This window comes from Rhinolophus ferrumequinum, chromosome 18 (genome assembly GCF_004115265.2).
Source record: "Rhinolophus ferrumequinum isolate MPI-CBG mRhiFer1 chromosome 18, mRhiFer1_v1.p, whole genome shotgun sequence".
Classification (NCBI taxonomy): Eukaryota; Metazoa; Chordata; class Mammalia; order Chiroptera; family Rhinolophidae; genus Rhinolophus; species Rhinolophus ferrumequinum.
The window spans coordinates 36,880,533-36,896,841 of record NC_046301.1 but is presented as its reverse complement, the minus strand read 5'-3'; the positions used below and the strand labels follow the sequence as shown (position 1 = coordinate 36,896,841).

Genomic DNA, 16,309 nt, shown 5'->3' with positions numbered 1-16,309 from the left:
TGCGTCTCTTTGGTGTCCTGCATCCCCAGGGCAAATTGTGGCTTGATGTACAACTAGCATTTGTAAGGAATACTTTTAATGAATACCTTCTACCTTCATTATGATATCATGTTTTTTTCCTTCAGTATAATTCTATTTATTTATTTATTCATTTATTTATTTATTTAGATTGGTACATCTTCATTTACTGAATAGAATAGAAATGCTTTCCAGAATATTTATTTAAAACAGTTCAAGGCAAAAATCACCTTAAGCAAACTGGCCATTAACTCTGTAATATATTAGCCATATGTCTATCAAAATTAATTACAAAATTGCAAAGCTTTTATTGGGATTAAATTCCCTTTAATATAGAAATATAAAAATGTATTTATTATATAGCTAAATAACTTATTTATGGATTACCCAGATGAGATTTTACTGAGCTGCAAATTGATTTTTTCTGTAAATTAATATTCTCTTGCTTTAGCTAGTATTAACCCAGACAAAGGAAAAATGTAAAACCATCTAGAACCAAGCATTACTAAAAAAATAAAATCTGTTGGGAATAAAGCATCACGATATTTCCCATAGTAGCCTTTCAATGCCTAAAAGGAAGGATAATGGTAGGCAAAGGAGACCATTATTTTTCTCATTAACATCTCACGAACATACACTTCAATCGATAACACTACCATTGATTTCTGTTATTAAAAGCTAAATAATATTTAATCACCAGGAGTCTATTTCTATTTGTGAAATAAATTACCATGCTTTCAGAGCGCTGGTTACTAACCTCCCTAAAAATATCAAATTAGAGGAAAGTTACTGAGATTTTAGAATCACCATCTAAGAGCTACAACATCACTCTGTAGAAATTGTTCTAATAAACCCATGAAATGCAATTCTTCACACAATAAATGTCAGCATAATCTTTATCTTAAGTGTGAAATTCAGGGCTGCGTGTGTTCCTTGAGTATGAGTGATCACGTAGATCCTGTATTGAATTTGCTTCTCATTTAACCATTTAAAAATGTTGTCGTTATACATTTCATCCCCTCTAGATTACATTATGTGCATTAGGATGTTTTATCCATTTTATAAGAGACATAAACAAATATGAAATTAGCATTAATTCTTTGAAAAATGAGAATAATAACAGAGTAAAAAAGAAGAGGATTGAGAGATAAGATATACTGGAAAAGCACTGGGTTCAAAGTCAGAACACTATTATTCTGGATTGCCAATTATTAAGCCAATGGCCTCATATAAATATTGAGTCATCATTTTGGTATGTAATATAAAACTAAGAACGCTTACCTTGCCTGATACAGCCTTGCTGATAACTTCAAATTAAATAAAGGATATAAAGGTGCTGATTAATTGCAAAGTAGGCATACAAATAGTAAGAAGTACAGTGCTTCCTTCACCTCTAGGACACCATGTTTTGCAAAATACATTTACACATTATTTTATTTGAGACATGGATATGTTCATTAGATTTCCATTATTTCAGGTCTCTAAATAAAATATTATTAATGAAAACAAAAAGTGTTATGACACTTATTATTAATTAGACCATTCATAAGGAAGGTTGAGTAGAATTTTTAGATCTGCTCCATGATATTTTTTATCTTCAAAGATAAGAAAATAGCAGAGTAGTCTTTAATATATCCCCTAGAATGGTACAATATAACCCAGATATAAGCTGAAGTCATATGTCTTTTAAGATTCAACTTAAGTTCACAAAATTCCTATCCCAGTGACTCTGTCTCCCTAAAGTCTCTCGTCAGAGGCGAGGAGAACACAGGGAATAAGATTAATTGTTCTCTTTCACTTAATCTGTTTCCTTTTCTTTTAATTAGTTCAGAAAATATCTAGCCAGTCCATGTATGCTATCCTTTCTCAATGGTTGGTAACCCTATTGTTGGCATAAACCTAATTCCTTCACTCTTTCAAAATATCATCAACAAAAAGCCATCCCAACCAATCTCCATTGGAGATTCATGAAGAGTAAGCTTTATATTGAGGTACTGCAAATACCTTGATCTTAAATATTATTCTGTTCTTAAATGCATTTTGGTGATCCAGCCAATATGAGTTTCTTTCTGGTTGTTTTTCTCTTACTCTCTTCTCAATTCCTCATTCTTACACACACACACACACACACACACACACACACACACACACACAGGGTTTTCTTTTTTTTCCTCTTAGAACTGACCTGGGAGTAAGAGCTTATGCTTTTGGTGTTGTGTTTTGACCTGCAAGATCCTTTGTAAATAGAAACATTTTTTTTTTCCTTGCAAAGATGAAAAAAAGCTTCAATAGTATGTCACTTTACATCAATTACAACTATGGAAAGGGCACTAGTCATGAAGTTGAATTTGGATTCGCGTGTTGGCTTTATGATACACTATCTGTATGGTTTTACACAGCCTGTCCTCACAGTCTCCTCATCTGTGAAGTAAAATTAATATATTAGTTTTGCAAGCCTGCTGAGGCAATTACCAAGGAAATGCAGGTGAAAATGCATAGAGCATAGCCTGCTTATATGAATGATAAATTTAAAAAATTACTCGATAAACTAAACATGTCACTGTGCTACATGTATTTTTACTTTTATGTTTTATAAACATTCTTAGAGCACACTTTTTTATCTAAGGCACTACATGCTTTGAAGAGTGAGAAACGAAATGTACCTGTCCTCCATAAGTTTAAAATTTAGAGGAAAAGACAAATGCAAAAAAATGCAAGGCTATGCATAATAGAGAGGCAAAGTAAATAATAAATAATACTTGATAAAATCTAAAAAGATTTCACATAAGAGGTGGAATTTAAACTGAGTCTGGAGCTTAGGTGGGATATAATCCATGTGGATGGAACAAGTGGAGAAAGAAAAACTTTTTTTTCTTTGACTCTATGTGTAAACCGTATGTGGTCACTATTAAATAGCCTATTGACAGGTATGAATAAAACCCAAAGACTGAAACTAGAGGTGTGACCAGCTTGAAGATTTTGCACAAAATCACTTATCCCAGCTTTCTTTCCCTGAATCCATCCCTCTATGTACAAGTTATATTTCCAGTATTCCTCTAAGCCAATTATATTGCACATGGTAAGAGGTCAGTGACCATTTACTTAGACAGAAAAGTAGAGGTGTGATGTTTACCACTACCTTCTCTATCACCAGAATACCAGAAAAAACAAGAAAGAAAAAAAAAATTTAGTATCTCCTGACCCCTCCCCAAAAAGTAACAGCAACTTTCTGTAACTAAGCTACTGAATAGAATACGTCTGAAAATTACATTAACTTTAACAAATGGCACTATATTTAGATTTCATATTTTATTTATTATTATTATAAAGGAAATTTTATTGATTTGCATCTATGAAATATTCCAATAACTAAGAACATTTTCATTAAGGTATAATTATGATATTAGAAACTGATACCATTCTTCATATAGGATAACTACTGACCAGGGCTCAGTAAGGCAAATATTTTTCCAGAAGTTGGAACAAGTTTAAGCCAAATCCATCCACATTTTGTTAATCCATGCCTTTTGTGACTATTAGCTAAGTGAAGTTTGCTTTATTGAAGCTGTAGGCTGATGAAACACTATGCATTTTACTAGCAAAATTTTATTTTTTGATTTAATTTTAGAAATTGATTCCAGGTTCACTACACAATTTCACAGTGTATTTTTCACCCAAAAGGTGGGAGGCAGATTATCCAGTTATATTACTCTTCACATCATTAGTCCTGGCTTTGACTAATTGGAAACATCACATTCATTATTAACTGATAAGTATTCAAATAGCTCTAAAAGCCATTCTGAAATAATTGTCCCCCAAATGAGAAATATGATATTTAAACAATTGTAGTAATAGTGGTGTGCCCCTCGAAATAACTGCTTTAAAAAATACACCAATAATTAAAAACATAAATGACTGTTGTATTCTTCCAATTTCTAGCAGGAATAAATCACACTGTACCATTGTTTCTTAGCGAAGTCTTTGTCTTACCAGCTAAGTACTAAGCTCCCTGTGAACAGGAACTGACTCACCTGTGTGTAGATGTGCCATCGTATAAGGATTGGAGACTGTAGCAAAGCTATAAAGAAAAAAAGGGGGGTGGGCGGTGAAGCACAGTTAGTCTTATTAGCATGGGATACTAAACAACTGAGCTTTCAAAAAGATTAAATAAAAACACAAGTTCCTCTCTTTGGGCTGAAGTGATTATGTAGAGTATCATCTGGTGATCAGTCACACAGTGGTCCCAGCCACGTGGTTCTATTTTGGAGAGGATGCTATTGTAACCCTGCAGGTTCTCGTTCACTTGAAGTTATGCTGTGCTCTCAGCTCCTGAAAACCCTTTAGACCAATCTGAGGGTGAAGTGATTGTAATGTGATTGCTCTCTCAGCAGGAGGGACTGCATGATGGCACCAGTGTTCCGTCTTTTCTAATGAGTCATACTAATGAATGGGGAGTTGTTGCCTAAATTATTCAGAATCCAGCGGGTGTTTCACTCAGCGGAAGGTGTTAAGCCTTTTAGAATATATTTTGTACTATAGAGCACTTCTTCCTCAAAACCATTTCAGATGGGAAAGATTTTTAGAGTTTTGCTTAAAATATGTATGTATATATATTTTAAGTGAGAAGAAAACAATTCTGAAAACATTGAAATGTGTAATGACATTATGATGTATAATGCATTGTTTATTTGGAGAAAGATACTACGAAGAAGTAAAAATTATTAATCATGGTTTTCTGTATTTCTCTATATTTTATACCATTAATCCAAAACTCTCTAGCTAATATATAATAGTATTTGTGCAAACAATAAAAAAAGATAGAAACTCTATTTGTTGGAAATATTTAGTCTCTACAATGCTTTTTTTATATTTAATTATGAATAGCCTTACTTTACCTAACATTTTCCTTAGAAACATTATATATATATACATATATATGTATATGTATATATGTGTGTGTATGTGTGTGTTATATAATCTTATAAATACAATAATATATAGGAAAATGTGTATATTGTTGTAAAAGATTCTGTATGATGTAAAAGATTCTGTATCGTAGGTCTTTTGTTCTCTTAGCCAAGCATTTAGTACTATTTAGATTTCTAATGAGAATATTAGGCTAGAAACAATATGACATTGTGAAAAAAGAACTAATAATGTCAGCCCGTAAAACTGTCTTGGGAAATGAGGTACAACCTCATGAAGAAACGGTATTTCTGAGCCATGTAATTCCACTTGTTGAAAATTAACCAAACATTAGGTTTTTTGCTTCAAATAAAACCTCTTCCAGGAGGCTTCCCTTGGACTTTTTTCTAATTTTTACTTGAAGGTTATCTCTTTTCCTCCAAATTTCATGGTATTTTGTTAATCTTTTAGGATGTAACTTACCATTTCTGCCTTGAATTAGTTGTGTTTATGTATAGTAAAACTAACAATAGTATGTAGCACAACCTATTACAACACATGTCTATTTTCACTTTCTTCAAATAATAACTTAATAAATTGACAGGGGCTATAATAAGCTCTTATATGTAAAGCTAACATCAATTAACATTTAAAGAACCTTAAATTATTTAGTAAAAACCTGTATAAAAGGCAAGAAATTATCTGGCCTATGAACATAAAATAACATATCTAATTATTCAATATAAGACCTAGAATATTTAAATTCTATAAAACTTCAGTAAGGGTGACCTACAATTATATCAATATACATCTATTTTTTCAAGCTAATGGTCTCATTCTTTCTTATGATAATATCAGTCAATTCTAATTGACTAATAAAACATCATCAATGCATTAAATACTTAGAGTTAAAAATTGAGAATATTTGCTGTGCTACTGAACTAAATTCCAAGTTTAAATCTTTTAGGATATTCATATTCTACTGTACACACTAAAAACATTTTTTTCTTTATTTCCCATCCGATCTCAATTTTTTCCCTTTGAGTATATTATTTTCATACAGATGCATTCTTTTTCAGTTACTCAACATTTTCATTCTTTATTTTAACCTTCCACTAATAAGACCCATTCTCTAAAATCCATGTCAATTGCAGTCTCTTTGGATCAGTGACATCTTGACATCATTTTCAACATCCTAATCTAATTAGAAATAAGCCCAGTCACTATATTATTGTAGGACTAAATTCTAGTTGTGTGAATTTTAAACACTGAGAGGAACTAATATCAATATATTATATTTTACCAAATTTCAAGTTAATTTGGTGAAGGAATGTGTGTAATCAAAATTCTGACCATCTACTGAAAACTTAAAAAACACTAAATCAGCAATGATTCCAAATCATATCTAGCACCTCTAATAAAATAACACCACACAATCGATGGCTTTGAGAATTTAGAGTCACAAAGCAGCAGGAAGAAACATGAGCCAGAATCTGTGTGTGGGGAGCGGGGGGCGGAGGGGGGGGTGTGTGTGCACACATACGAGTAAGACTTCCTCTAGTGCTCTGATTATGTGATGTGAAGTCCAAAGCCTTCCTCAAACTTTAGATTCTTAGCATCTTATGCTACTATAATCGTTTCTCCATATGAACCTCTAAAGGTACACATGGTATTTCTTTTTTCACCCAGACTCAACCCAAAGAACTCATCATTTTCCCTAGCTTCTGCACACACACACACACACACACACACACACATACACACAGTACCTTTTAACAAATATTAATGAAAACTTATGAATAGCAGGGAGAAATCACAGAGAGTAACTCTACCTCACTAGTCTTTCTTGTTACTTGCCATTTCTTTTCCCAAATTGTTTCCTGGATATCCTAATATTCTTCCTTTATTTATGAGAATAGTTCAATCTCCACAGTTGCACAACCACTCATTTTAACATTCATTCTCAACAAATAAAGGAAGCCCAGTTAATAGGACTCATTATTCTTAGAAATCTGGTACAATTAGAAATGAATATTTTCTGCTGATGAGCAACTGGTGCTCTAGGAGGATGCACCACACTTCTGGCCCATCACTGGAAGCACCAGGAAGAAAGACGACAACTCTACTAGAGGCATCAGAAAGGACTCCCCGTAAAAGATGACACTGGAGCTAAAGATTGAAAGTTAAATCTTGAATAGATGTTCAGCATAATCCTAAAATGGAATCAAGAGATGGGAGTGTGGAGTGGGTGAAGAGGTGGAAAACATTTCACACAGATGGAATCGAATAAATAATGCCACAGAAGCACCTTTTGTTTGGAGTATATAGCTGTGTGTGTCATGATGTGGGACTAGAGCGACTCAGGAGACAGAAAATAAGATATGAACCCAAACAGATCTCAAAGGACCAAGTCATGAAAAACACTGCTTAAACTTACTTTTTTGAAATACTTGGATTGAATTTCACAAGTCCTAGTCTTAGTCCTAGGAACGAGTTGTAGTATGCACCGTAAATACTGCCATTGCTACAAATGAGCCAAAGTTTGAATGTCTTTTCTATTCTAGACAATTCATGTGTTGTCCTATTGTAGGATATTTTCACTCAGTTTTGTTATATATTCTGTTGATGCTATTTGTGTCAAGTGTGCTTTATGGCTCAACTAAGTTTCTGAATTAGCCACCCCACAACCTGTATCACTTCATTTTGTTTCATTCTTTACATTGTCATAATGTGTTACTACCAGAACTCAAATCAGATTATTTCATTATCTTGTTTAAAAACCGGAAGATGTCCATTAGTAATCACACCTTTGCCGTTCCTCATCTCTATCTTTTGCTTCTCAGATAAGTCAGATGTTACTGTATCCCTATTTCTTACTTACTTGTTCACACACATCATTGGGGAAATTTTGCCCTATCAACCAGGAACATCTTCCCCTACTACACCCTCTTTTCCTGGTTAATTCTTATTTGTGTGTCTGATTTATTTGTCTCTGTTCCGTTTTCCTAATACAAAATAATAAATATAATGAATAAAAGAATCTGAATAATTCACGTATTTCGGTATTTGTATTTTTTTAAAGTTTTATCATATTAATTATACATAAAGCCAAAAATTTCATTACAATTTTTTTTAAAATAATAACTTAAAGTGGTATCACTAGTAAATGAGAATATTTTAAGAAGTCTGACTAGATAGAAAATCATGGTATATATTTGATATGCCTTTTGCAGACAAAGGACATAAAATATAATTAGAAGAATAAGAAATGGAGTCATAGAACAACTTACTTAGTACAGCAACATATTATAAAACAACACAATTTATGACATATCAAATTCCCAACTTTAAGAACAGGTACCAAATAGGAAAACTTAAGGTACTAATTATAAATAAAAATGCAGTGGGTTCTATTAGTGAAAGAAATGCTTGATAGAGACCGATTTTATCAGAGAAACTGGTTTGGAGTATTAAGAAATGCACAGAATATAGCCGAGCACAAATTTGGGGGAGAGGGTAGAATCCAAAGGAAAGGTCAAATTACATATGACCTTTAAATATATGATTATATATTTATAGGTATATCATAGTCACTTGAAAGAGTTTTATGGCCCAAAACAATTAATTATCTTTTTTTTTTGAAATAATACTTTAATTCAAGGACAAAGTTAAAACTAGTAACTGACTGTTTCAATAGACTTAACAGGTCAGGTCAGTCAAAATGCTCATTTAAAGACTAGTGGTTGCCAGGGGCTGGAGCAAGGGTTGCAGGGATGGTAACTGGGAGATGATCAAAGGGTACCAGTTACAAGGGGAATAAGTCCTGGGGATCTCACGTACAACATGGCATTTATAGATAATAATACTGTATTGTATAGTGTACTTCAAAGTCGCTAAGAGAGTAGATCTTAAATGTTCTCAACGGAAAAAAAAAACGGAAACTTTGTGAGATGATGGATATGTTAACTAACTGTGTGTGTCAATAATTCACAATATATTAAATCGTCACAGTGTATACCTTAGACTTACATAATATCTATCAATTATATCTCAATAAAGCTAGAAAACTATGATCATTACAAGATAAATTCAGTATGCCAGTGTCAAAATAAGTAAAAGGAACATTAAGTACGTGCCTTACATGAAATAATGTCCCTGACTTGAGCTTAAATAAAGCATAATAATTGGCATAAAAATGAATACAATGGTTTAATATGTTATACAAATGGCACAGATAGCAAATGCTTACTAGAAAAATTGCGTTTTGTGAATTACTAAGTACTCATTGACTTTTATACTTTTAATGTTGAATTTATTTCCAAAACATTTTTAGTGTATTATTTTTAGGGACAAATGACAAGGAGATTAATTTTTTAGTGGCAAATAGATGAGAACTGTAAAGAAAAAAGTAATTTTTACATTATACTTTAAAAATAAAATAGTACTAGTAATCTGTACAAGGAAAAAAAAACTGAAGAAAAAATTGTGGACTCTTGTTTCGCCTACAGATTGTGTCTGATAAATCACTATAGACATTTATAACTTTCCTTATCTATAACTTTCAGAGCTTTTATATGTGTGTGTGTGTGTGTGTGTGTATTTATGTACGTACACACACACACATAAATAGTTTATTTTTATAGCACTTACTCAAATAGAAAATCAGGGGGATCCTACTCTGGTCATTAACAAAATGTTTTGTAGCGAATATTTGTACACTCTGTGCTTAAAATTGCTTGGATGACATACACATATTTCACAGCATGTCTTATCGTTTTCAAATACATATTCTCTTTTATACTTTAAAACAGCCCTTTGGCTGATAGCACTCAGCAAGGTTAAGGTCATTAAGGCAAAAAAGTGGTACTATCCACACAAAATTTGTCCAACCAAGTCTTCCAACTCCTAAAATAGGAGAAATAAAGTTATCTCTTTTTCATGCCTTAAAAAACCTCATTTCCCCAATGAAAAAAGTTAGAAAGGACTACATAGACAAAAAGAATTTAGTAAAAGGCAGTGACAAATAGAAGAAAAGAAAAAACTTTTCAACATTTAGTGGTATGGCTGTTATTTCAAAACTTTAAATCTTAAACACCTCTAGGATTATAAGATTCAAAAGAAAACACTTGAGGTAAGGAGAACTCAACCTATGAATTCACATTAGAATCTGCTTTCCAAACTTAATAAATCAAAACAGAATCACAGTCTATTTTCCTAATAGAGTCTCACCCAATCAGGAAAGGGAAATGGAACTCTTGAGGTCTCCTAATAAATAGCTTCTAGAATTGAGGTTTGGCTCAGGAGAACAATAAATTTGAGACATCAGAAGCAAATCAGATTTTTTTTTGTAAATGCGTGAACTTCAGCAATATAAGATACAGACTATGTTCTTATTTTAATTGCATACTCGTATATCTGTCCATATAGGCATTTAAGAAGAACGTTTCACCAACCTGGTCGTACTTCTAAGTATGAAAATATGGCCATATCACAATTATTATATGGTATCTAGGCTACTTCAAATAGACAATTTCATGTTTATTAATATCAGTCTAATGGAGTTCAAACTGAATTTAAATTAATTCTTAGTTTCAACTCAAGTGAACATTGTTCTTAATCCTCCAAAAAACTTTTCATAAATATTTTGGTATTGGTATATGCACATTTCTTGGACTAGAAATTAAGGTCTAGGCTTCTCATTAGTTAATTAATTAATTGTCTATCATTAGACAATGAGCATGAGAAAGTGTCATCTTCAGCTAAAATATTATTGCTGCAGAAGAGTTCAGTGAATGCCTGGGTTCTCAAGGCCTAGTAGATCTGTTTGGTAGGGAAAGGCATTTTTTCCCAGTGTTTCTGGGCACACTGACAACAAACAGGGGGAGGCCTTCCCTTCTTAATAAATTTTGTTTGACAGTTCTCTTGTGCTATGTGTGGTCATATGGTGCATAGTCGTGGCTGGCTCTGTCTGAAATAATAGACCATGTGGATTCAAAGCCCAACTTAAATGTTCTGCCATTTTATTTTTGGCAAGAGAGAGAATTTAAATGGAATGCCAGTCAGGTTTTTATGTTTTCCTCTGCTGCTACAAGCTTCAGCTAAAAATTCTCTACCCTACGTATATCATCTAGATTTGTATGAATCCCATAAACCAAATTCAAATATTTCAATTTTCTCTAACATTTTAGGGCCCCTTATGTATAAAAAAGCAGTAGTGGCAAGTGCCACTTCTAATTGATATAAATGACACGAATTCCCCCATCCAGTTCTCTTTTCAATTTCTACAGTTTCTAATTCCTAAGAAAATTCCTACTGTTTGTTAAAAAGATATATATTTGATTCTCACATTTTTCTACTATCGGTTCTAGTATCTAAGTTTCCTACATGAATGACAGATACCAATACAGTAGAGGCCAATGGATTTTTTTTTTAAATCAACCAAATTTCGTCTCTGCAATTAACATACAATTAACACATTTGTTTAATAGACCTATATGCATATCTTAGAGTAATTTAAAAATATAGAATATACTTTTGTTTTCATTTATCTAAAAAATGTTGAATTACTGCAATCTCTTCTCATGGACTCTTCCCACCAGGTGCAAGGGACCATCTTTCCGTCTCCCAATTTCAATCCCATAATGGATGCCCAAGTGCTAGGCGCAGCACTCCAAGGATTTGGTAAGCCTGATCTTTTCTATCATCTTTTATTGTAATTTTTTTTTTTTTTTTTGCTTTACCTTGTTTTAAGACTGTAATATGGGTATGGCTGATGTCTAACAGAAGACAAATGGATTTAGTTAAAAGCTGGGTAAAGTAGAATAAGAAGAAAAATAATAGAAAAGGATAGTAATGGTGAACAAATTTGCTTCTCTCAAATGCAAATTTCATCTTGACATGGTTTTGCCCTAAATTCTTAAATATCTCATCACTAACTATTGAATTAAATCCCAAACAAGGGAAACCTTAATCTAGGATAAAATATCCTTCTTTGGCCCTTGTTTGTTTTCTAGCCTGTTTCTTTTGCTACATCCACTTTCAGCTAAATCAAACTTCCTGCTGGTCCCCCCAAATGGATCTGCTTTTCCACATCTCTGTAAACTGGCCCAATAATCCCCCTGTCTAGAATGCTATTTTCTTCTCCTTTCTACTTTACATCCAAATTCTCTTCCTTCAAGAAGCTCTTCAAATAAATCTGCCTCTTTCAATCGTTCTCTGGGCAACCCAAACTTAACCAGCTATTCCAAACCTGGAACACCATGCTTCTGCATTCCCATGTCACTAATCTCATTTTCCTGAGATTGTCCTTTTTGTCTCACTTGCGGACTGCTCTGTGAGCTCCCAGAGCATGGAATCTGGTACACAGGTGTTTAACCAGCGGCTGTTCAATGAATGAAACTAAAGTTTAGAAAAGCAATATATAAAGAAAGGAGAAAAACTATTGGATTCTTTTTAAAAAAGATTTAATCTTTAAAATATGATGTGGCACTGTTAAGCATCCATATAATTTCGTTAAGTAAGAGCTGTTTTAAGAAGACTTCTGGTGGGCACAAAGATAAACACTGACAACATAAAGGAAACATTTGCATAAAACGTGCAAAGCCTTTCATAAGAAAGCAAGCTTAACTGTAAAGATAAAGTCGCTGTTATGAGAAATATGCTGTGTGTGTGCGTGCACGTGCAGGCACACATGTACACACACACACATACATCACACACACACACACACTTTATTCACTTTGTGTTTTATACACTAGCAGAACCCCATTGGAAAACAATAAAGGACTTTAAACATGCTCTCTAAAGTTGACTTCAGGAGTTTTCACTTTCATGCTTTTCAAAATATCAACACTCACTAGAAAAAATATAGAGACCAGATAACAATAAGTTAAGGATTAAGTTTTTCTTCAGGAGAGAAATTTTTGTTTTAAAACTGTAGATCAGAGCAATCCAGTCACTGAAAAAAGTTTATTTGCTGCAGTTTCAATGTCCTTGTTCTTGTAATTTCAGGGACAGAATATAGATTCATTTTGACCATCGTAATTTTTTTGTTTGTCAGTATTTTAGGCTGAAGAAATTCAGGAGGTGTTGGGTTTGATTGTACAGTGTCCACTCTAGGATGCCAGAGCAAGAACACAGCTCAAAATGCTTTAAAAGTCTAGCTATCCTGATAACCCTGGTAATGTGTAATTGAAAAAGACAACTACTAATATTTTCCTCAGCGAATGTGATTTTTTTCTCCAGCTTTACTGAGAAATAATTGACATATAACATCGTGTAAGTTTAAGTTATATAATGTGATGATTTGATATACGTATATAATGCAAAATGATTAACATAGTAAAGTTCAGTTAACATCCTTCACCTTCCATATTACCATTTCTATTGTTGGACTTATGGTGAGAAATTTTTATTTACTCTTAGTAACTTTTAAGTATACAATACAGTATTATTAAGTATACTCACCATGCTGTACATTAGATACTTAGAACTTATTTCTCTAATAAATGGAAGTTTATACTCTTTGACCAAAATCTCCCTATTTCTCCCACCGCCCCAGTCCCTGGCCATTTCTACGAGTTCAGCTTTTTTCAATTCTACATAAAAGTGAGATCATACAATATTTGTTTTTCTCTTTCTGACTCTTTTCACTTAACAAAATGCCTTCCAGACTCATCCATGTTGTCACAAATAGCAGGATTTCATTCTTCTTTATGACTGAATAATATTCCACTGTGTGTGTGTGGGGGGTGTGTATCACATTTTCTTTATCAGTATAGCTGTTGATGGATACCTAAGTGATTTCCATATCATGGCTACTCTGAATATTGCTACAAAGAACCTGGAGGTGCAGTATCTCTACAAGATAGTGATTTCATTTCATTTAGTTAAATACCCAGAAGTAGGATTGCTATATCATACGGTAGATCGATTTTTAATTTTTTAAGGAAACTTTATAATGTTTTCCATAGTGGCCACACCAGTTTGCATTCCCACCAACAGCGCACGAAGATTCCCCTTTTTCCATATCTCTTATCTTGTTGATAATAGCCATTCTAACAGGCGTAGAGTGATATCTCATTGTGCTTTTGATTTTCATTTCCCTGATGATTACTGACGTTGAGCACCTTTTCATGTGCCTATGGGCCATTTGTATATCTTCTTTGGAAAAAATGTCTATTCAGATCCTGTGCCCATTTGTATTTGAATTATGTGGGTTTTTTGCTATTGAGTTGTATGAGATACTTATCTATTTTAGACATCAACTCCTTATAAGATAGATGGTTTGCAAATATTTTCTCCCATTCTGTAGATTGCTTTTCCATTTTTGCTGATTATTAAAATAATAGGAAAAAAAGAGAGAAAATTCATTGATCTGTGTATGTCTGTCCAGAAAATGCTGACATAACATCTATTCTGTTATGAAGCTATGGAAAAGCAGATAAACTGGTCACTTCATGAGATGATAACTGATGATGATGATAATAATAGTAATAATAATAATAATAAAATAGAGTGTACTTTCTTTTGAAAGTAGTGCTGGCTGGTTTACATGTTTCAAAGCAACAGCACAAAAACTGTTAAACTTTCAGGTGAGACAAGTCCTACAGGTCAGGAGGCTACAGAAGAATACCTCCTTAAGGTGTTCTTAACAAGTACATTCTAAGTTTTATACAGGAAAAGCAGATGTGGAAGAGAGGATTTTCAATGCTTACGAGACGGGCTTATTTTACAAGGACAATGACAAACAAACATATAATGCAAATGGAAATTATGTTGACAAAAATGTTATAACCAAAAGGTAAAATCCTAACCCTACATTTCCCCCTGGAAATGTATTTACTAATTCAGTGCTCATGGTTACTTTGTAAAAAACTACCACAAGTAACAGGAATCAACAGTACATCATAAAAGTCTAAAAGTTGTCATGGCTCATTATGCCAGGAAATAAAAATTATCTAGAAACTCCTGTCCTAATATAAGGAAAGAAAGAATAAAACATACGATGATTCTAAAAAAGAAATTAAAATTCTTATTTACATAGAATATCATTATATATCTCAAAATACAAGGTAATTGAATAAAAGTTATTAAAAATTATGAGTTCAATAATTTTTCTGAAATAAGGTAAAATCAAATTCAGTATCATTTATTTAAGCAATTGTATGTTAAAAACAAAATGCAAATAATATAACTTGAAGCATCAATAGAAAGGCAAATATGCATAATTTTAGCAAAATAAAGTTTTTCGTCATTTGCAAGTTCTTGTCATTTGTAAAAATTCTTGTCATTTGCAAAAAAAAATCTTTACTGTCTTTTAGAAAAAAACAACACAAATTTGTCAGCTATATCATGTTAGTGATAGAAAGACAACTCTTCTAAATCGATTTGTGAGTTTATAGTTATTTTAAACATTTTTAAATTTTTGAGACCCATATAAAATTATAGTGACATATCTCTGGAAGAATAAATGAGCAAGAATTCCAATGAACATTTTGAAAAATAAAGAGTAATTCAGAGAGGGAGGTTGTGGATAATCTTAACAGAACAACAAAATACAGAAGACGTTACCAATTACATAACTGTGATAACAGTAAAAATAACAATGGATATAATTGAAACTTATTCTACTTATTATTAAATATGTTAGTTTTGGAATGCCCATTATGCAGCTAACAGACTCCTCTAGGACTACTTAATGTCCTTTGAGTCCAGAGCTTGACCCAGGCTAACTCCATGGTACCATGTTGTTCTATGCCTCTCCACTGGAGGGTGCCCTTTTTCTCACAAACCATAAAGTCAGCCTTTAGCGATGATTCGATGCCTCCCTTTCTCCATTTTACAGCTTTCGGACCATTTCTCTCACCTACAAAAAACACCCTGCTGTTCCTTTTGTTTCTCATTGGTAGAGTTGTCTATGTAAATCCTAGTCACTTATCCTCCTTCACTGGATATTTCAGTACTTAATTCCTGGCTTTCCTATGATCCTAAGGCCATCCAGGACGGCTTTCATTTCCAAAGATTATCTGCTTAACATCCTAGCCTTTCAATTCATTTTTCTCCTCATCTCCATTAAGTATCTCCTTTTGTCAAAGAAAATTTGTACCACAAAGAATTAAACAGGCAAGGAAGACTGTTCAATTCTGTCCCAACAGAACTCAACTCCTCTGAAACAAAAGATAAGAGAGTTTTTAAGCACTGGGGTGAGCTAATGGAAAATTGCTGGAGGACACTGAGGTTTGGGGACATTGATCAATGTGATTAGGCCGTCTGTATTTGCGAATTGGCACTTATTGGAAGTTAGGTTTCCGCCGTCCAACAGAGACTGAGAGATAGGGACTCTACCTTTCTTGATTATTATATTTTAAAGGGATGGCTCCCAAGC

The 16,309-nt window shown here is 33.0% G+C and overlaps 1 protein-coding gene across 1 annotated transcript in view; it reads left to right on the top strand.

Moving 5' to 3' along the window:
- The window catches only part of ANXA10 (annexin A10), a 68,874-nt gene that overhangs the window by 14,738 nt on the left and 37,827 nt on the right, over positions 1–16,309 (top strand). The window contains exon 2 of the mRNA XM_033135522.1: positions 11,523–11,604. Coding sequence (XP_032991413.1) covers positions 11,523–11,604 — 82 coding nt within the window. The remainder of the gene's footprint in view (positions 1–11,522; positions 11,605–16,309) is intronic.